Source organism: Barbus barbus (assembly GCF_936440315.1).
Source record: "Barbus barbus genome assembly, chromosome: 26".
Classification (NCBI taxonomy): domain Eukaryota; kingdom Metazoa; phylum Chordata; class Actinopteri; order Cypriniformes; family Cyprinidae; genus Barbus; species Barbus barbus.
Window position 1 is genome coordinate 3,215,721 of NC_136754.1, and position 22,043 is coordinate 3,237,763.

At 38.3% G+C, this 22,043-nt stretch overlaps 3 protein-coding genes and 1 pseudogene across 5 annotated transcripts; all 4 read left to right on the forward strand.

Moving 5' to 3' along the window:
* Positions 1-3,703: 3,703 nt before the first annotated feature.
* LOC306845770 (chemokine XC receptor 1-like) lies at positions 3,704-4,535 on the forward strand (annotated as a pseudogene). The gene has a single exon. The product of its transcript is annotated as a chemokine XC receptor 1-like (transcript).
* A 3,637-nt stretch (positions 4,536-8,172) lies between these two features.
* Positions 8,173-12,747, forward strand: LOC306845771 (chemokine XC receptor 1-like; the record flags this gene model as incomplete). Its single annotated transcript, XM_079378748.1, has 2 exons — positions 8,173-8,863; positions 12,371-12,747. 2 exons carry the CDS (start codon positions 8,173-8,175, stop codon positions 12,745-12,747), a joined length of 1,068 nt encoding a protein of 355 aa, XP_079234874.1.
* A 3,033-nt stretch (positions 12,748-15,780) lies between these two features.
* LOC306846123 (chemokine XC receptor 1-like) lies at positions 15,781-18,706 on the forward strand. The gene is made up of 3 exons (XM_079379247.1): positions 15,781-15,809; positions 16,503-16,550; positions 16,743-18,706. The coding sequence occupies exon 3, from the start codon at positions 16,743-16,745 to the stop codon at positions 17,799-17,801; it is 1,059 nt and encodes a 352-aa protein (XP_079235373.1). The 5' UTR covers positions 15,781-15,809; positions 16,503-16,550; the 3' UTR covers positions 17,802-18,706.
* On the forward strand, positions 17,487-20,935 carry LOC306846118 (chemokine XC receptor 1-like). 2 transcript variants are annotated; one of them, XM_079379241.1, is made up of 2 exons: positions 17,487-18,273; positions 18,778-20,935. In XM_079379241.1, the coding sequence occupies exon 2, from the start codon at positions 18,786-18,788 to the stop codon at positions 19,815-19,817; it is 1,032 nt and encodes a 343-aa protein (XP_079235367.1). In that variant the 5' UTR covers positions 17,487-18,273; positions 18,778-18,785; the 3' UTR covers positions 19,818-20,935. The 2 variants fall into 2 exon arrangements, with proteins under 2 accessions (XP_079235367.1, XP_079235366.1); XM_079379240.1 differs by having other exon boundaries at positions 17,674-18,273; positions 18,761-20,863.
* Positions 20,936-22,043: the final 1,108 nt, after the last annotated feature.

Genomic DNA, 22,043 nt, shown 5'->3' on the forward strand with positions numbered 1-22,043 from the left:
AAAAAACGCAGTAAATAAACAAGTAGTGTCATGTGATGATAAGTAATGAGTGGATCACCACTGAAAACACATTTGTAACCCTAGACTACAAAACCAGTCATATGGGTCAATTTTTCGAAAGTTTTATAAATCTGAAAGCTGAATAAATAAGCTTTCCATGGATGTATGGTTTGTTAGGATAGGACAATCTGAGATACAACTATTTGAAAATCTGGAATCTGAGGGTGCAAAAAAATAAAAATATTGAGAAAATTGCCTTTAAAATTGTCCAAATGAAGTTCTTAGCCATGCATATTACTAATCAAAAATTAAGTTTTGATATATTCACAGAAATTTACTAAATATCTTCATGGAACATGATCTTTACTTAATATCCTAATGATTTTTGGCATAAAAGAAAAATCTATAATTTTGACCCATACAGTGTATTGTTTTCAGCGCCACCTTTGTGCTTTCTATTATCCTTTTTTTTATCTATTATTTTTTGCTCGCATATCTCCAACAAAATATTTGTACTGTACTATGTCTGCCTGTAGTTAAAAAGTCCTCAGAAATAATCATAAGGCTATGTTTTGCTTAACCTATTTATGTGCAATTATTCTAAAAAGAATTTTAATGTCATGCAAAAAAATAAATGTCATCATCAGCCTGAGTAAATTGAACCATTATAGAATTGTGACTGCACAAGTAGTAAGCTAATTTAGGAGGTGAAAATACAAATGGCAAAAAATTTGAAAGCATAGGCCTAACAACTGTTTACAACCATATATTTTTCAATTAAAGAAAACTTAGAGAATGTGGGCTGCTTCTGGTGCTTAATTTGTTTTTTTAAATGTATTTTCTACCCCTCTGTTATTAACAGCATTAAAGGGATAGTTCACCCAAAAATGAAAATTGTGTCATCATGTACTCACCCTCAAGTAGTTCCAAACCTGTATGAATGTCTTTGTTCTGCCGAACACAAATGAAGATATTCTGAAGAAAGTTTGTAACCAGGCTGTTCTGAGGCACCATTGACTTCCATAGTAGGACAAAAAAAATACTATGGAAGTCAAAGGTGCCCCAGAACTGCTCTGTTTCCCACATTCTTCAGAATATCTTCATTTGTGTTCAGCAGAACAAAGACATTCATACAGGGTTGGGAACTACTTGAGGGTAAATGATGACAAAATTGTCTTTTTTATGTGAACTATCCCTTTAACTTACAATAGTGAAAGACGTCTTCCCTCAGGCTCAGGTAGATTGAATGTTTTCCTGCCTTGCTGGATGTTGGGCTCATAATCAATAAGTTGTTTGCATTCGCCCAAACTGATTTGCCAAAATCAAAACATGTACGCCGGTGAAGGGAATTGCCGTTAGCGAAAAATGCTACCTGTTAAATTATGATTTATTAATGTCTACACCTGCCACAACTCTAAACCTACCCTTACAGTTGTGTATATGCAGTAATTATGTGTTATATTCGTGGTTGTGGCTAGAAGGGATACAGCTACCAGAAACCAACAATAAATAATTTTTTCTACCTATTAGATTGTTTTATTAATGTCTACACCTACCCCAACCCTAAACCTACCCTTTACAGTAATGCAGATGCATTAAATATTGCTGTTCAGCGTTAGAAAAAGGACAAAATATTGATGTGCGCATGCACAGTAAGCCCCGGTAGGAAAATCTGATGGGTAGGATAAAATGTCAGGACACCAGCAGAGGATTCTGCTTGGTCTTAAAGCCTTCCTCAAATGCTACACTTAAATATGGGCATACATATTTCAACTCCATTGGCATGGCATGACCCGTGTTGTGCCAAATTCTGCACCCCTGCCAGATTTGCACCCCTTCATTGAAGTCGTTGCCTAATCCCAACCCCAACCCTAATCCTAACCCCTCCCCCAAACCATCTCCTAAACCTCTAAACCTACCAGTACTAGGGGGTGCATAATCTGCAGAATTCGTCACCACATCGGCCCTTGGAGCCAAAAAACCCCCCCAAAAAAACAGACCAGTTGGGCAGAGTCAAATTGCCCAACTAAAGCAAACACGTATCACCATAATGGTGACATAAAACCAAACTATTACTTTCAAACAGACATCAACATCTAAACCACTTCTTAATAAGAACTTTTGTAAATGTCTGACAGAAATAAAGTCAACCTGGTTTATAATAACTGAAGCTGGTAATGCTGTTTTTGGAGTTATTTAATGAAGTTGGAATGTCATCAAACAAGGGTTGGGTTACTTTCAACCAAAATTAGACATCTGAGCAACATTTGAGTCCACATCCAATGTCGAATGGAAAGATTCCCACTTAAATCTTAATTAGAATGTTAGAGGATAATGTTCTAATAATGTTATCAATAAACATTTTTAGAATGTTTTTATAGAATGCTATCCTACCTTTTAACAGAACATTCTGGGAACTTTAATAAAACTTGCCGCTGAAAACATTCCCAGAACATGAAAAATTTCTAGATGGGAATGAGGCATTACATCACGAAAGGGCGGACTCAGAGGAAGACCGTGAGGGTTTAGGGTGCCATTTGGGACAGGGTCTATATACGTCTATGGTTTTATCAATTGCTTCTGAAGAATAATTTTATGAAGCAGGTGCTCAAAAAGAGATGATAGGCTATAACAGGGCTCATGTAGGGCTGAGAATTTTATTATCAGTAGTTTTACTTAGTTTTATTATAGGGGCAGATGTGGCTTAATGGATAGAGAGTTGGACTTGTAACCTGAAGGTCGTTGGGTTGAGTCTCAGATCCGGCAGGGATTGTAGATGGGGGAGTGAATAACCAACACTCTCTCTACCTTCAATACCACGACTGAGGTGAGACCCTTGAGCAAGTCACCAAACCCCCAACTGCTCCCCGGGTGCCGCAGCATTGGCTGCCCACTGCTCCGGGTGTATGTTCACTACTGTGTGTACACTTGGATGGGTTAAATGCAGAGCACAAATTCCGAGTATGGGTCACCATACTTGGCCACTTTCCCTTTAGCCTACTTTTTATTTTAATTATACATTTAAATATATCCATGTTAATATCCGTGTTAAATATATAGGTCACCTCAGTGTGATTTTTATTAATCTTTCTTGATTCAAGTCCTTTTTTGACTACGAATCGCAAGGCCTCAGGATCTTGCGAATTAATTTATGGCAAGGAACAGAAAATAGGACTTGAACCTCTTTGGTGGGTTGTACTCTTTACTAATAGGAACAATAACTGATCTAGAAAGTTTCATAGTTTTTTTATTTAACACTCGCTAACTCTGCGATCAACCATTACAGTCATATTTTCTCTGGAGAATTTCAGAAAGGTAAGTGATAACTCAGCAGACAGAAAACAGATGATAAATTCCACTGAGATATTATAGTTTTGTATAATATAGTATAAGAAATGTTATATTTGCACTTATTTTATGCTCTCAATATTTTTGAAGTGCACATGAAGAATATGTTCAACAATTATCAATGCAATCATTGATTATTTCTTAATTTGTTTAAGGTTTAATATTTAAGTTATTAAGATCAGATAGAGAGATAGAGATAGAGATAGAGAGATAGATAGATAGATAGATAGATAGATAGATAGATAGATAGATAGATAGATAGATAGATAGATAGATAGATAGATAGATAGATAGATAGATAGATAGATAGATAGATAGATAGATAGATAGATAGATAGATAGATAGATAGAATCCCTAAACAACACATTTCTGTTAAATCTGGCTCTCACTGATCTGATTTTCACCTTTGGCCTGCCCTTCTGGGCCTACTACTACATGTATGGCTGGACTCTTGGAGATCCTGCTTGCAACTTTGTGTTCTACACGGGATATTACAGCAGCATCATCTTCCTGACGGTTTTGACCGTCCACTGTTACATGGCCGTGGTTCATCCCATGTCGGTGGTCATGTCTAGAAAGAGCGTGCACTGTTATGTGACATCAATAGTCATCTGGATCATCAGTCTTTGTGCTGCTATCCCACAAGCCAAGTTCAACTCGGTTGTGCACAACCCCACTGATGTATTCATTGATGCTCAAAACAACGGCAACAATGCAGTTCTGCTCTGTGATTTTGATGGTGAAATTAATTGGAAATTGTCAAGTACATACTTGCAAAATTCCTTTTTCATTATCGCTTTTGTGATAATTGCTTTTTGCTACTCTGTGATCTTGGGACGGCTGCTTCGACCAACATCTCACACTCGTAAAAAGACAGTGCAGCTCATCCTTTTCATAGTGGTGTTTTTTTTTCTTGGGATGGGGACCGTACAATGTGGCTATATTTCTGGACTCTCTGATTTCGTGGAAAATCTCTCCTTTTAATGATTGTAAGCTGAATGAATCTATAGACTATTTGATGTACGTCTCTCGGATGGTGGCTTTCTCACACTGCTGCCTGAATCCTGTGTTTTATGTTCTTACAGGGATCATATTAATCAAAAATTTCTGTAGGAACAACACAGAGCCTCAGAATCGACAAAGCATGCTTATTTACTCCAATGGTGAAGAAATATCTATGTTTTAGCTCCCTATGCTTAAAAAGTGTCTGTACAATAAACTGATTACTGGAATTGCATGTAAATAGCTCTAAAAATCTGCAATCTTACAAGTTGTTATATACATTTACTGTGTTAAATTGATTTGCATTGTATATTTGCTTTCTTTTACACATTCATAATTGATGCTGCAAATGATGAACAAATAACTTGGTGTGTTTATACAGTAATGAACATGCTCTTTACTGCGTATGTTAACTTTAAATAACATAATGAATTGTTATACATGTTTTTCAAATTATTTGCACTTTTCCAATTAGATTAATTGATTTTAGATTAACAGCACTGTACAATTAACAAAATGTTGGAAGGGCAAAAATATTTAAGTTGAGCAAATTTCATTGCTTGGGCTTTGTTGAGAAGACATATATTTTAAAAACATTGAATGAAGGGTTATTTTCAAATCCAGTCAACAGTTCAGAATGTCAATGTTGACTAAACTAATAAAAACAAATCCAGCCAATACTGAGGTCATTCTGCAACTGCTCGAGCCTGAGTGCCTTTGCAGGAGAGACAGCAGCCACCATCTTGTCAAGTTCACGCGTCATGTAAGTGCCACTAAATAAATGTTATTTTTTTAGACTAAATTTATTGACAAAAATGTACAGCATATCCAATGTTTTTGAGTGAATATTTAGAAGTGTTTTATAAGTCATATGTTCAAAGAAAAATGTTAAGTGTGTATGTCAAGTTAATGCGTCAGGGGTGAAATCATCCAGGTAACCACACCAAGGGTTCCCAAACTTTTGAAGGCATTTATTTGAATAAATTCAGCTTTTTTTTTTTTTTCATGTGGAATAAATGTAACATTTTTTTACGTAAAATATCTTACTCAGGACAGTACTAAATAAAAGTTAACATGCATTTTGTATGATCTCTCCTATTTTGTTAAAATTATTCACAGATTCTGCAAGGGGTTCATAAATTTTCGCATGTATTCCACTGTATGTATGTATGTTCATATATATATATATATATATATATATATATACATATATATATATATATATATACATACTGTAAAAAAATATGTGTGTGTTTGTGTGTGTGTATATATATAAACACATAGTGTAAAAACAAAAGTTGTTTTTGTTGACAGTTGAGTTTTACCGTTTTTGAGTCCATTCAGCCGATCGCCGTGTCTCCGTGGAGAAGGCGTGTCCGCTGCAGCGTGTAGATCGCGGTGAGTAGTTCTTTCTTGATAGGCTTCTTGCTTCTCGTAGAAGGTTGGCTGAAGAAAAAGCACTGCCTTATATAGAGTGGGATTCCCTCTCATATTTCACGTGCTTGAACGCCATTGGCCAGTTTCACTGGCGTGATTCAATAAGGCTTCAGTAGTATTCGAGGACAATGTATTTCCCATAGCAATGTAGAGTGACCGAATTGAAGGGGAACGGTAAAACTCAACTGTTTATCTCCAGGGGAGTTGTAAAATGAGCCTATTTCCAGAAAAAAGTGGAGTGTTCCTTTAATATAATCATAGCCATAGGTAACTGTCTAGAGCTACAATTGTATTTTTTTAAATAATGCAATTTAATTTCAGTTTATTTAATTATTTACTAAGTTCTAAGTTCAAAATTAACTTCTATTTTGATTCATAGAGTAGGTGTTTTTTTTGTTTGTTTTTTGCTTTCATAATATTTGAGGGAGGGGGCACAACAATACAATCCTGCTTAGGGAACCCATTTGGCCAGCAGTGGCGCTGCTGTTAACTCTAAAACACAGTGCAATGAAGTGTAAAATTCAAAATACTGCTAAAACACCTGTAAAAAAAAATACAGAAAAATTCATTCAAATTATACAGTATAATGTGCCCTATTTTTACATATTTTTTTAGAGTGCTGACGTCTCAGCTTCTCCTTTCTAAGGCTTTTCCTCCAAGTTTGTTCACCCTCAGAAAAAAAGATACAATGCCATCAGTTTTAAAGTACATATTATTACCTACATTGTTCATATTAGTACATTTTGAAAGGGTACCACCCCAGTGACAATTTAGTACCTATACCTGAGAGTGTAGAGTGAAATATGCCAAAAAATAAATTGCGTGAGATAAACCTGTGTCAATGCGTACAACCACCATCAGGTAGGAAACATCTGTCAGGATGTGCTGTCACCATTTCAGTGAGAACTAACCTAATAACTCTACCCTGATCTTACAATTATGCCAGTATAGTATAAGCTCTGTTTTGCAACTAAATAAATCCAATGAAAAATGCCTGCATGTTTGCTGTGGCCTCATGCACTCAATGCGTATGTGTTTCCTGCAAGCAACGTTGATCAACAAAACATCTTGGAATCTATGCATTTCGCATTATGTGCTTTTACGATAATAACAATAATAATAATAAAAATGTTTTTTTTTACTTATAATTAAAAATTATCAAAATGATCAAAGTTCAATATAAATGATAGACTGTATTTACAGACTTGAAGACTTCAATTATTTGAAAACGTGAATGAATTATTTCACTGAAGAATGTTGCTTGGCCTTTTTCTGTCAAAACTTTAATGAGTCACAAAAAATAAAAATACATTTTACCCAACATCATCACTGCTAGTTTCTTGTAATTGCAGCAATTCTGTATTTCTGTTCACCGCAGCTTTTACACTTTAGTAAGCATATGTGGTTGGCTGATTCCGTGTGGTCATCTGGTATGTTTTTTTTTTTGTTATTTGTTTGTGTTTTGATTTTATTGGTAATATCAGAAGGTCCAGGAAATAACAAAAGACGGCAGTGAAGATTAATCGGGTGAATTAGTTTACCTTAATTTGTATGCTTTATTATGGAATTAGTGTAGCCTTGTTAATAAATTGTCTGTGTTACCACATGCAGACTAATCATCCAATATCTTAAAGGTGTAGTGTGTATGTCTGTGCCATTAGCAACAGTAACAAAATCACACAGTAATGACTGTTATGATACTGAACCATTTATTTTTAGTGAATCAAACACAGGAACTATAATTGCTACAATTCAGCAAAATAAATATAGACAAAAAGTCACCACTGAAAAATATATGTTATGATTTAACATGTGCTTAGTGTTACTGTATAACTAATTAATATATCAAATGTTTCTGTAGAGTCATTTTATGAAACAGGTGCTTTCAAAAAGAGATGAGAGTAACAGGGCTGAGGAATAAAGTCTTATTTAAAATGTTATATTAATAATACATTTAACCCAATCCATATTTGATATAGATAGGCTAAGTCAATGTGTTTTTTATTTATCTTTCATGATTCAATTAATTTTTGACTAAGGACAAGGCCTTTCCAGAATTCTATAAAGGTAAGTGATAACTCAGCAGGGAGAAAACAGAAAAATGGCCTCCACTGAAATATAGTAAAATAAATGTTATCTTCGCATTAATGTTATGCTCTCAAAACTCATGAAGTTCACATGAAAAATATGTGCAATAATTATCAGTGCAATCATTGATTATTTCTTCAGTTGGTTAATGTTTAATATTTAAGTAATTAAGACCAGATAGATAGTGTTACTTGCTGTTTTTCTTTGTTTTATTGTTGTTTTTTTGTAATCGTGTGTGAAATTTTCTGATTGAAAATTCTCTCCAATTTGTTTTCAGTGTGCATTTATGCATCAAGATGAAAGTCCAGCCAATCACTGAATATCTGTATGAAATACCTACCACTTTAGACTATTATGATTACAATTTAACCAATGGAAGCTTTGAAGATGACATCTGTATCAAGAAAAATGCTGTCCAGTTTGCGACAGCCATCACTCCAGTCATTTTCATCATCATCGTTCTGTTCAGCTGTGTGGGAAACACTCTGGTCTTTTGGGTCCTTGTGAAGTATGAAAATCTGAAATCCCTAAACAACACATTACTGTTAAATCTGGCTCTCACTGATCTGATTTTCACCTTTGGCCTGCCCTTCTGGGCCTACTACTACATGTATGGCTGGACTCTTGGAGATCCTGCTTGCAAAGCAGTAAACTTTGTGTTCTACACGGGATATTACAGCAGCATCATCTTCCTGACGGTTTTGACCGTCCACTGTTACATGGCCGTGGTTCATCCCATGTCGGTGGTCATGTCTAGAAAGAGCGTGCACTGCTATGTGACATCAATAGTCATCTGGATCATCAGTCTTTGTGCTGCTATCCCACAAGCCAAGTTCAACTCGGTTGTGTACAACCCCACTGATGTATTCATTGATGTTCAAAACAACGGCAACAATGCAGTTCTGATCTGTGATTTTGATGGTGAAATTAATTGGAAATTGTCAAGTACATACTTGCAAAATTCCTTTTTCATTATCTCTTTCACGAGTTCACACTTACATATAATAATAACGGAGTAAGTTTATGCATATTTGGCGTACTGTCCAGGGAGAGGGCTCCGAGCTCAGTAATCATTCCCGAGCCCGGGGGTACTCCCCTCGACCAGGGAGAGGGTACGAGCTCGGCATTTAGCCCGGACCCAATATAGAAAAAGGCTCCTGCAGGAGTAGACACTGCTGCGGCAGTGGAGGAATATAGAAAAGGCTCCTGCGGGAGCAGACACTGCAGCGGCAGTTGGGAAATACGGATAGGGCTCCTGCGGGAGCAGTCACTGCTGCGGCAGTGGAGGAATATAGAAAAGGCTCCTGCTGGAGCAGTCACTGCAGCGGCAGTGGGGAAATACAGATGGGGCTCTTGCGGGAGCGGTCACTGCTGCGGCAATGGAGGAATAGAAAAGGCTCCTGTGGGAGCAGTCACTGCTGCGGCAGTGGAGGAATATAGAAAAGGCTCCTGCTGGAGCAGACACTGCACCGGCAGTGGAGAAATACAGATAGGGCTCCTGCGGGAGCAGACACTACAGCGGCAGTGGAGAAATATATATAGGGCTCCTGTGGGAGCAGACACTGCAGCGGCAGTGGAGAAATACAGATAGGGCTCCGGCGGGAGCAGACGCTGCTGCGGCAGTGGAGAAATACAAATAGGGCTCCTGCGGGAGCAGACACTGCAGCGGCAGTGGAGAAATACAGATAGGGCTCCGGCGGGAGCAGACGCTGCTGCGGCAGTGGAGAAATACAGATAGGGCTCCTGCGGGAGCAGACGCTGCTGCGGCAGTGGAGAAATACAGATAGGGCTCCTGCGGGAGCAGTCACTGCTGCGGCAGTGGGGGAGTACAGACAAGGCTGAATGTAGTGCTGTTGGAATGAATGGAGTGGGGATGGGCCATTGAAGGTGGATATAGGTGATGTTAAAGAGGGGTTGGCTATGGAGGGTCTGGAGTTCGGGTTCCCAGGAATGTATGTCATTAGAGGGGTTGGCCGATTAGTGTTTGGTGAGCTTCCTTGATGTGGGAGCAGTCCGATCGAATATAGCTTTTGAAAGCTTCTGATGACCAGCGACCGAGTGCTTGTATCTGCTGCTGGGAAAGGCCTTGATGGGCCGCTGTGGTTGCTGCGCCTATTCGGAACGAATGGCTGGAAAAGTTTTCGGCTGGGGTACCAGATAGGAGCAGGACTGACTTAAGGTGCTTTTGGAACCAGAAGCGAGTGACAGGGCGGTTGGAGTCGTCTGTAAACAGGGGGTTGGATGGGAGTTTGGACTGTGATTTCCTGAGGTGGAGGAAAACTAGGAGGGCTTGGTATGGTAATATGGGCGATAGGAGGTTGAAGATGTAAATGAAGAGGGTGCGGCGTTGGTAAGTAATTGGATGTCGACTGGGGAAGAAATCAGGTTATTGTAAAAGAAGTAGTGAAAAAGGATATCCATAAGCTGAGCTCATTGCAGCACGAGTCAGTTAGAGCTATTTGATCCTCAAGTGTGTGGGCGGACGACGCGAGAGAAAGGAGATGGGGGATGAAGGGGTGGCCTTGCAGGATGATGCGCATCGCAAAATTTAAATGCCCGAGAATGGATAGCAGTTCGCGTGAAGAACAGCTTGGGTTGGCTAAGAGAGTGGATGCTACTAGAATTGTCCTGTCAATTTTTTTTTTTTAGGTAGAGAAGCCTGGAATTTTTGTGAATCCAAACTGATACCTAAAAATTCAATGGAAGTGCTAGGGCCCGTGGTTTTATCTTGGGCGAGGGGAATCCCGAGCTCTGAAAAAACCAGGAGATGGGTTGGATGAGACGTTTGGAATGCTTGGCACGTAGCTGGTGGATTTGGGCTGAGATGATTCTGGGCAGGGGGGAATGGATGAGTTGATGAAAGGGCATATGGTGGTGGAGTGGGAAATGGATCGGCAGACCATGCATGTAATGTCACGGCAGCCTAAAAATACTCTGTTATGGAGTTCGGTGTCCAGGGCTCCCCAGTAAGGGGCTTGATTCCGCTGGGCCACTCGAATGGCGCTTTTAGCTGCAAATAGTTTGTGGTACGTATAGAAGTGGGAGCCTCCGTATGATAATGCGAGTTTCTTGCGATAGTTGCCGAGCTCGCGTCTCCTGAGGGGAAATTCGGTGCAAATGACTTCCGTGTAGCAGTTGAAAGCGATCGTGAATTCTGTGAATGATAAGATACGTGACGGGTTGTTAGCTGTTTTTTTTAAGGTGACGGAAAATTTGCCGCAGTCAATTTGGCGATCAGCGGACGGAGGTGAAATTGGTGACAAAAGGGAAAAAAGGTCTATATCCGCACCTGACAAGATCTGTGTCCTGATGGAGTTGGCTACGGGGGCTGGTTCCAGTGAGAGCACATTTGGCGGGATGGGTAGGGGTGTGGCTGAAGAAAGTGAGAATGGGCTTTGGGGCGGAGGGAAGGGGAAAGTTAGCCACCGAGGCAGCTAGCGGAGGCATGCCTGTGCTTGGGAAATTTTGAGGATCAGAGGAAAGGGACGGGAAGAGAGGGGGAATGCGCTGTTAGCGGCTGCGTGCTCGCACTTGGGTAAGTTCGGTGAGCAGAGGAAAGGGAGGGGAAGAGAGGGGGAATGGCGGGCGCCGGGGTTTGCACCGATTGCGGAGGCATGCTCGTGCTATACGTGTGTGGTGGGGCTGCTGGCCATGGGTAGGGGAGGGGATTGGGAGTGGGGTGGGCCCGGGGCTTTGGGTGGCTTCGCCAGGATGGGTTACTAGCTCGGTGGCTCGAGGTGGAGGGTGGGGGCTGGTGGCAGCGGCATCCGGGGTGCGGCCTAAACTTGCTGAAGGCCTTCTGGTGCGGCCTAGTGGCTGGAGGCCCGTCCCCGAGGGAGTAGTGAATTGTTCTGGTCGTGAATAAGGAACGCCACGGCCCTGGCTTGCTTTAGTCACTGCTTTGGACGGAGGTGAAGAGTTTGAAGGCTCCCCGGACTGGAGAGAAGCGTAGACGGCGAGGAGATCCGGCTTTGTAGAACGACTTGGAATGATGACGCCGGCGCTGGTGAGTACCTGGCGAAGTCCTGCCACAGTCCAATTTTCCGCGGCTGGGGCGTAAGAAATGGCTGACGTGAAGGAGGATGCTGGAGAAGCTGGCAGACACCTTGAAGATGCAGGTGATGGCGTGCCGCGATGCCTGGATGTATGAGCGGGTGCTGCGCGGGAAGGCTGGCGGCCCTGTGTTGCAGCCATGGGCTCGAATGTGATGTCCTGCGGAGCGCTGGTGCAGAAGACAGCTGCTGGTGATGTAGGAGGATCCGTGGCTTCAAAGGAATTTTCGTTTGCGAAAAGTTCTATCTCTGACATGATTCTGCGATTGGGTGTACCAATGCTGGAAGACGAGAGATAATGACGGTAAGACTGCTTGGTTATTTATAGGGATTCTCTCTCGTGCTGATTGGATAGGTGGTGTAATTGCTGATGATGAATTGGCCGTGTTAATTATCTGTGCGTGCTCCTCCCTAAATTTGTTAATAAAACATCACTTTGTGATCATTGCTTTTTGCTACTCTGTGATCTTGGGACGGCTGCTTCGACCAACATCTCACACTCGTAAAAAGACAGTGCAGCTCATCCTTTTCATAGTGGTGTTTTTTTTCTTGGGATGGGGACCGTACAATGTGGCTATATTTCTGGACTCTCTGATTTCGTGGAAAATCTCTCCTTTTAGTGAAAAGCTGAATGAATCTATAGACTATTTGATGTACGTCTCTCGGATGGTGGCTTTCACACACTGCTGCCTGAATCCTGTGTTTTATGTTCTTACAGGGATATTATTAATCAAAAATTTCTGTAGGAACAACACAGAGTCTCAGAATCGACAAAGCAGGCTTATTTACTCCAATGGTGAAGAAATATCTATGTTTTAGCTCCCTATGCTTAAAAAAATGCCTGGGTTGGAACATTGCATGTACTGATTTTCATCAACGAAATGAATGCAATGTAAAGTGTCTGTACAATAAGCGGATTACTGAAATTGCATGTGAAAAGCTCCAAAAATCTGTGATGCAATCTTACAAGAAGTTGTTATATATATTTACTTTTAGATTGTTTTGCATTATATATTTATTAATTATTGACACAACAAATTATGAACAAATGTTTATACAGTGCGTGCACATGTTAGCTATTTACTGCGTTTGTTAACTTTAAACAATGAAAACACAGAACTGAAACTTAAACAGAATGAATCATCATCATATATCCTTCATGTTTTAGGAAACATGCATTAGCTATTTTACTGCAAAACTTCTGTCATTAATTTAGTAATTTATGAGTCATAAACAAACAAACAAAAAATTGCACGCAACCACATTGCTGTTGGCTCTGTGATCTATGTCTGATGTCTTCTCCTTTCTAAGCCTTTTCCTCCAACTTTGTTCACTCTCTGAAAAAAAAATACAACGCTCTCACCTTTTTAACTAGGCTACATATTATAGCCTAATTTGTTCATATCAGTACCTTTTGAAATGGCATGGTGAACATGGTGAAAAATGAGGTAGGAAACATCTGTCAGGATGTGGTGAAAATGCGTATAAATAGTACGCCAAATAAAAATGAAAACTCGTGGTACTGATAAGCAAAAATGGACTTTGGGCTTCATATGACACGTGTTTGACGTGCATATACGCAGTTTTCGCGTGCATTTGCAACGACATTTTTTGGCGTGCATATGATACGCATCTTACCCATCCAGTAGCATATGCACGCTTAAGTCCATTTTTGCGTATCAATACCACGAGTTTTTGTTTTTATTTGGTATACTATTTATACGCACTTTCATGAGATCGGGTTGGGTCACTGATGAGGACTAATAACTTTACCCTGATCTTAAAATTATGCCCGTATAGTGTATGTTCTGTTTTGCAAGTAAATAAATGCTCTGATTGTGGTTTATTTGGGTATTTCCTGCAAGCAACTTTGATTAACAAAACATCCATGCATTTCACATTATGTGCTACTAGAACTGATTTTTTCCCAATGATTTTTTCTTAAACAACAACAACAACAATAATAATAATTATAATGTTTTTGGTTTGTATATAAATAATCAGTAATCACATTTTCCAAAGTTCATGAACTGATTTATTTACAGACTTGGCTAACTGTATCCATTTTTTCAAAATGCTTACACACAGTTTTTGAAACCATGGCTCCATTTCTCAAAACTCTACATACAAAACCACAAAACACACACACACACACACACACACACACACACACACACACACACACACACACACACACACAACTTTCAAAACATCACACACATCTTGCAAAATCAAACACTTCTTTGAAAACTATTTTAGCTCTTCTAAAAAAGGTATATTTAGCCACATACACACCAAACTAAACACAGATGTTAAAAATGTAAAACATTACTCTCGTGTGTCTTTTGCTTGTTCAGAGTGCAGGGAAGAACAGGAGTTTGTCACAACACTCGCACATGCATGCATGTGCACATATACACTGTATATACTTTTTGTATGAAGAATTTTACACATTTATGCAACTGAACTGAATCAATACTGAACTGACTTGAGCTGTGGAATGACACATTTGACTTGTTAGAGCTGCTTTACAGCAGAATGTGAAATTGAAGCTGCTGTGAAACAATCTATATTGTATAAAGCACTTTAGAAATAAAGTTGACTTTATGACTTCACTTGTTTGCATGTTCAGATAATAGATAGACAGGCAGGCAGGCAGGCAGACAGATAGATAGATAGATAGATAGATAGATAGATAGATAGATAGATAGATAGATAGATAGATAGATAGATAGATAGATAGATAGATAGATAGATAGATAGATAGATAGATAGATAGATAGATAGATAGATAGACAGACAGACAGACAGACAGACAGATATACACTGATATATGTATACAACACAGATGCATATTCAGTGTGTGTGTGTGTGTGTGTGTGTGTATACACACACGCTGAATATGCATGTAATCCATCAGAAAGTCAGCTTTATTTATAAATGTACAATATAGAGATGATGAAAACAGAAATGCAAGGGGGTAAAAATAATTTATTTCTAAAAAAACAAGTTTTGTTTACTAAGTGAACAAATTACGTATGTGTTTTAACACATGATTACTGTGTGTAGGTCATCAGTAAATGAGTGCGGCATGGCAATGGTAGTGTTTCCCAAATTAAATAAAAAAGCTTTTAGTTTGCTAAATGACAAAAGTAAAGAGTGTAAAGACCATCAACTCCACCGGGCAGGGACACCTGGCACCGGGCAAGGGATAGAAGTATCGCTTTTTATTTTAGTTTTTTCATTTATATGTTTATTATTGAAATGTTGTTATATGCATGTGTCAATTTGATTTCATTTCTTTATTTTCTTAAATATGTGGGTATATAGTATTTATAGAGTTGTAACTTTTAGTTTTAGTTACTTTTTCTTATTTGTAAGTCGCTTTGGACAAAAGTGTCTGCTAAATGACAAAAGTAAAGTAAGTAAGTAGTTTCGATTGATGTGTGTCATGTAGAGAACTGTGTTTAGAGTTTTGCACAAAGTTTGTTTTACAATATCTCAAACTGAGTTTAAAGCAATATGCTAGTTTTGCAGACTTGGTCTAAAGATTAGGTATATATGAGTGAATGGTTCCACTAAGTGGGCCTCAAGTTTCACTTTTTTAAAAAACTGTAAAACATGTGCATGAACCATTACACTAAAGAATGTTTCTGAGAATTGCTTCTGTCATTACTTTGATGAGTCACAACAAATTTAAATACATTTTGCCCAGTTAGTTTGGACTTGCAGAAGTTCTATGGTTCATTTCACCACAGCTTTGACACGTTTGTAGTCATGTGTGGTTGGCTGATTCACTGTGGTAAGGGTTTCGATTTGATTAGTTCTTCAACATCAGTCGGTCCAGGAAAGAACAAAAGACGACAGTGAAGTTTACTCAGGTGACATATTTTACCTTCATTTGTATGCTTTAATATGGAATTGTATGTGTTTCCATGTGCATTCTAATAATCCAATATCTTAAAGGTGTAGTGTATGTCTGTGCCATAAGCAACAGTAAACAAAATCACAAAATAATGACTGTTACGATACTGCAATATGTACTGTTATGAGACACTTATTTCTAGTTAATCAAATTCATATTTGTCAAATGTAGATGATCAGGTTAATGTGATAAATGTTAATTTTATCAATAGCAATTTTGTAAACATGAATGAATTTAATACATTTGTGTGTATAGTATATAGTTTTAAAACAATATAAAGACCTGTTATTCGATTGTATTTACTGTATCCTGCCTCTAAAAAGACTGTGAAAATCATTCAAATCTGTACTCATACCTCAAGCAAGAATTTTTACTATTCATATTTTATTGAAATGGAAAATGAAGCAATGTAATTGCATTTTCCCCCCGAATATTTATTGAGAATCATTAAGGAAATGGAATCGCTAAAAATCTGTCAAATAAATACTTAAATATAAACATAAAGGCAACTGGCCAAAAGGTTTTTAAACTTCTCAGAAAACACATGCTGCAATGCCAAGCCACATACGGTTTATTCATTGTGAAACTGCATGCATTAGCAAAAGGGAATGATAACACTAACAGAAGTGTGATTTCTGTTGTCACTTAGACTATTTTCCTTAAGCAGTTATACAACCCGGTCAACCAAGATCTTGAGGTAAGCATTTCATGTTCTTTCATTGATTCTTGCTATACTATACTCTATACTGTATACTGTACTGAAGATGCAATATGCAATAGTTGCTTTTCTTTATGACTGTGGAAGTTTGCTTTGAAATTTTCTACATCATGCAAATATCAGAAATTGCATTAGAAAGTGCTGTAAAATGCTCATTTGTTTTTATGCTAGATGTATTTCAACTCAAACAGCAGCTATGAGAATGACTCATTCTATGATGAAGATGTGTTAATCTCAATGTGTGAAGTTGAGGACTATAATAAAACCACCGGCGTGTGCTACGCCACGATCTTCTGCCTCAGCATCCTTGGAAATGGCTTCCTCGTGTTTGCGCTCACCTGCTACGAAGACCTGAAAAGGGTCACCAACATTTTCATGTTCTGTTTGGCTCTTTTCGACCTTCTGTTCACACTGACGTTGCCTTTCTGGTGCGTGGAGCTTCTTCATCACTGGGTTTTTGGTGACGTTGCCTGCAAGATCATGACCGGGGCCTATTTTGTAGGCATCTACGGAAGCCTCATCCTTCTCACAGCCATGACCCTCGACCGTTTTGTTGTAGTTGTGGTCAGAAGTTACTGGCTAACACGGCGTCGAAGGCTCAAATGTTCAAAAGCTGCCTGCGTTGGTGCCTGGATCATAAGTTTGATTGCTTGTCTGAGAGATTCAATAGCCGCAAAGTCACAAAACATACATATCGATACATACGCTTGTGAAAGCCCCAATATGTATGATGAAACCGTTGGATATTACGTACAACTCATTCTGCTGTTCCTCGTACCGTTTGGCATTATTACGTTCTGTTACATCAAAATCATTTTGACCCTCATGTCAACATCGACCAGGCAGAAATACAAGACTGTGATTCTGGTGCTGTGCATTGTTATCGCTTTCTTCATATGCTGGGGGCCGTATCATATCATCATCGTGTTGATGTCTATCTATGATCCCTGCGAATATTATAAGCTGCATGTTGCATTTATCGTCTGCAGGATTCTGGCATTTTCCCACTGCTGCATAAACCCGGCCTTGTATATTGTCAGAGGGAAGTACAGAAATCTCTTGTCAAGCTTATTGTTCTGCTCGCCTGAACTCAGGCAGTCGGGGCTCTTCAGAGGAGCAACGGATCCCAGCGACTCCAGGATTCATCCGTACACCAATGAAGGAGCTCAAGAAAATTGTGAAGTGCAACAAACAAACGTCACAGAGCTGAACACACTGAAATCCCTGTAAAAATGGAGACCAAAAACATACCAGACCAGAAAAATATTTTAGTAATGGAACGGTCAGTTAAAAAAACTTCTTCTTTTTTTCTTGTTTCGCCTCTTAAAGTGATATCGAGGATGTTTTATATTACAGATATTTAGAACTGTAATGTATGTGTGTGGGTGTGCCCATACATGTGCCTTTGTGTATATATGTATTACAACATTTGTAGCTAAACTCCAGCTTTGCTGATTATTTCTGCACTCTATCACTGTATTAGAAGTTTAAGAATTTATAGGCTATTGGAAAATGTTTTTTCTATTTTGTTCAACGATGTATCTGTTAAAGAAAATGTGTGTTAACGTGTTTGATGTAAATAAGTGGGCTGGACATTCATGTGACTGAAGGAAGAAACATGTATAACATTTATGGATTTCTTCAGTGTCTCTTTGAGAGACAACACTGATACTTTAAGGAACAAACCACCACAGCAACCAAGGTATTTCTTGTATTACATATTTATTTCCTTCCTTCTCTCTTTGTTTATTTCAGATTTTTTATCATTCAGAAGAAAAGTGTCATTATTTACAGTATTCACTGAAAAGCAACATAGAATTTTGTCCATAAGAATCATGTGCCATTCTCCAAATCATTAAAAGTCAAACGGAACCTTTATATAAGGAGAAAGTTTATATTTTCAAAAAAATGCAAAATCTGTATTTACTTTCTGTTCCTAAAACAAAACTATTGCATGTTTTCAGAAGATTTGGAATTTCATCATAGTGGTCAGATTACAGTGTTTTGTTTTTCATTTTTCATTATCAGTAATAATTGTATGGAAAAGAATTGTGTAAAAATTCTTTAAAATCTATAATTTAGTATTACATAAACATTACATACAGTAAATCCTACGAATAAATAAATACACTCTTAAAAAAAGATTTTTTCTAATATGATCTTTATACATAATTTTTGACATTATTCAGTCTGTGTCTTTCTACAGACGATATAATGAATGGAGAGACTTCGCACGAGGTTTTCAATATCAGCTATGATTATGAATTCAACTACACATATGAGGAATATTATCCTTTGGTGGCATTAGAGGAGGAGAATTTTTCATTTCGGATAATCAACGCCATTTGCTACATGCTCATCATCGGCATCAGTCTACCCGGAAACAGCTTTTTGCTTTGGGTGGTCTTGAAGAAAGTGGGTTTGAGCAGCTCTGCTGATCGCTTACTCCTCCATCTGACAGTGTCCGACCTCATCTTCACCTTTACGTTGGTTCCCTGGACCATCAATCATATTTGGGGATGGATTTTTGGAAATGTGGCCTGCAAGCTGTTCACCTGGGGCATCTTTTTGGGCCTGTACAGCTACATGATGTTCCTCACAGTCATGACAGTCCATCGATACGTGGCGGTGGTGTATCCGGTGTTCGCTTCGTCTGTAGGGAATCGTAGCAGAAGTTACACGCACATCTCATCTGCTGTGGCGTGGTTGATCTCTGTGGGCTTCAGTCTGCCTGAAATGATCTTCTCTCGAGCTGTGGATGGACCTGATGGCGTATTTTGTGTTCCCAACTATAACTCAATGTTTGTGGAGTTGTTTGGATATTTCACTCAGATAATTCTCTTTTTCCTGCTGCCGTTCCTGGTTATTGTGTTCTGCTACACACGGATGGGATTTGCCATCCTTCAGAGTCGCATCCCAAGCAGAAATCATGCCTTATGCATCATCCTAAGCATCGCCGTGGGATTCTTCATCTGCTGGGCTCCGTATAACATCTTCCTCTTCCTCTTATCCTTGAGGTCTCTAGGTGTTTTTGCGTTGAAGGAAAGCGTTTTGGAGATCATCTACTGCTTCACTCACGTTCTAGCGTATTCCCACTGCTGTCTGAATCCGCTCGTCCACATCTTCGGAGGGAAGAAGTTCAGGAATTACCTGCCATGGAGCAGCGGTTTCCGTCGGCTCTCACAGAGGTTCAGCACGCAAACGTTTAGCAACCCCAGCAGCATCTCGGGCCAGTTTCATCTCTGATCATGTCAAAGGTCATGATATAAATTTTTTGCGGCTCCAAAGCGAGTCACATGACGTTTACAGTGCAGATGATTGGCTCAAAAATTTCCCAAGTTATTGAGATGAATAACAGATGGATAGAAGAGGTTCAAGCCACAAAACAAGCTGAAATAAAACAAAGCAAAGAAAAAAATTGAAAAAAGGCATGCGTCAAATTCTTAGAAATCCAATCTAATTGGCATTCATTTTGATTTCATTTATTTAAAAAGTTTAGTTAAGTGGTGTAACTATCAATTAAAAAAAATGCCTTTGCCTGAAAACTGAATACTCAATTATTTGCAAAAATATATTTAAAAAAGTTTTTGTTTTTAGTCCATTTGACATTAAACAGTTGGAATTAACCTTAAAGAAACACTTCACTTTTTTTGAAAATAGGCTCATTTTACAAGTCCCCTAGAGTTAAACAGTTGAGTTTTACCGTGTTTGAATCCATTCAGCGGGTCTGGAGGTAGCACTTTTAGCTTAGCTTAGCATAGATCATTGAATCGGATTAGACCATTAGCATCTCGCTCAAAAATGACCAAAGAGTTTCGATACTTTTCCTATTTAAAGCTTGACTCTTCTGTAGTTACATCGTGTACTAAGACCAACGGAAAATGAAAAGTTGCGACCTATTTTCTAGGCCGATATGGCTAGGAACTGTACTCTCAAGTATATTGATTTAAAAAAACATGAGGCACAGCATTTTATTATTATAAAAGATTTTATAAATGTCTTTTTTTCGAGAATTTAAGAAATTTCTTTGTTCATTTACTGGATAGTTACAACACCTACATATTTTTCCTTTAAACATATTAAGCCATCAAACAATCAGATCACAAATGTGTACTAAAGGAGCCTAAATTGTCTGTATGAACATATTGAATGTATTTTTTAAAAAGTGTTTATGTACAGTTTTGTAATGTATTATTTGTGTGCTTGAGGATGTTGTCTTTGGAGAAATGTAGAGAAGTTACACAACTGTAATGTAATGCGTCATTAAAAATTCCTGAAAGAGGAACAGAGACAAAAAAAAAAAAAGCAGATTAAAAACCAAGCGTGATTGCAGAATGCTGAGAAGGAATTTTCCACTGCGCAGTAAAAGAAATCAGAAATTTGGAGGAAATGTTGTGGCCATACAAGCCATAATTCATTCTGGCACTCTCACACACACACATTCTCCTTTCACATTCATATATTTCTATTCTCACACACACACATTTCTACTCTCTCATACATACATTTCTACTCTCACACACATACATTCTCCTTTCACATACATATATTTATTCTTTCACACACATACATTCTCCGTTCACATACATACATTTCTAACTTTATTTGGTATCTATTACTTCCTGTTTAAGCAGGAAGTCACTCTCAGACCAGGAATTACATGTGCAAGACTTGCTCAGCTCATCCTAACACAACTATACTTATGCTATTCAAAGTCAACTTGTTTTCTTTTCAAGTACATTTTTTTTATCTTAATTTTAAAATATCGTTATGTAACCCACTTGCTCTACAGATCTGTGCACAAAGGAAGCACTGATCAGGATTTTTCGTGACCAACTCCAATTGGCGATATTTTTTACACTAAAATGGGTCGATTCCCATACTCGTTGTAAAGTTTATCAATTATGAAATGAGTTCAATTGGGCAATATAGCATTGTTTACTAGAATGAAGCCTTTTTAACAAGCCTTTATAAAAATAATGGTTAGCACATTTGCTTGTACGTAACAACCTTAACAGCTGTGCTGAATTAATATTCAATGTTTGTCATGTGACAACTAAGCATACTACTCTGAAACATTTGTTGCTTATTGTATGCTGTTTCACACACTATTCTTTAAAAAAAAAAAAGTAGGTAGTATGCACTGTGTACTGGGTAGTAAGCAGTAGGCAAGTATGCCATTTCAATCACAGCCAGTCTCTGGCAACACTGCTGAGGCTGCCCTAACCTGCCTTTACATATACATATTTTCTTTAGACATACATGCATTTTCTTCTCACACACATTTATTTTTCATAATATTAAATGTATTCTTTGAATACATTTGCATAAGAGCAAAATGTATAAATGTGTGCGTAAAATATATGAATATAAGAGGTAACTATATGAATGTGAGCGTTAAAATATGTGACTATGAGAGCAAAAATGTATGAATGTGAAAGGAGAATGTAAGTATGTGAGAGCGCCAGAATG

What these genes read in the sequence shown, in the direction of transcription:
- LOC306846123 (XM_079379247.1), top strand. Translation starts at nt 16,743, where the DNA reads ATGTATTTCAACTCAAACAGCAGCTATGAGAATGACTCATTCTATGAT.
- LOC306846118 (XM_079379240.1), top strand. Translation starts at nt 18,203, where the DNA reads ATGGATTTCTTCAGTGTCTCTTTGAGAGACAACACTGATACTTTAAGG. An exon ending in AAACCACCACAGCAACCAAG is followed by an intron (nt 18,274 to 18,760) that starts GTATTTCTTGTA and finishes GACATTATTCAG; the next exon opens with TCTGTGTCTTTCTACAGACG.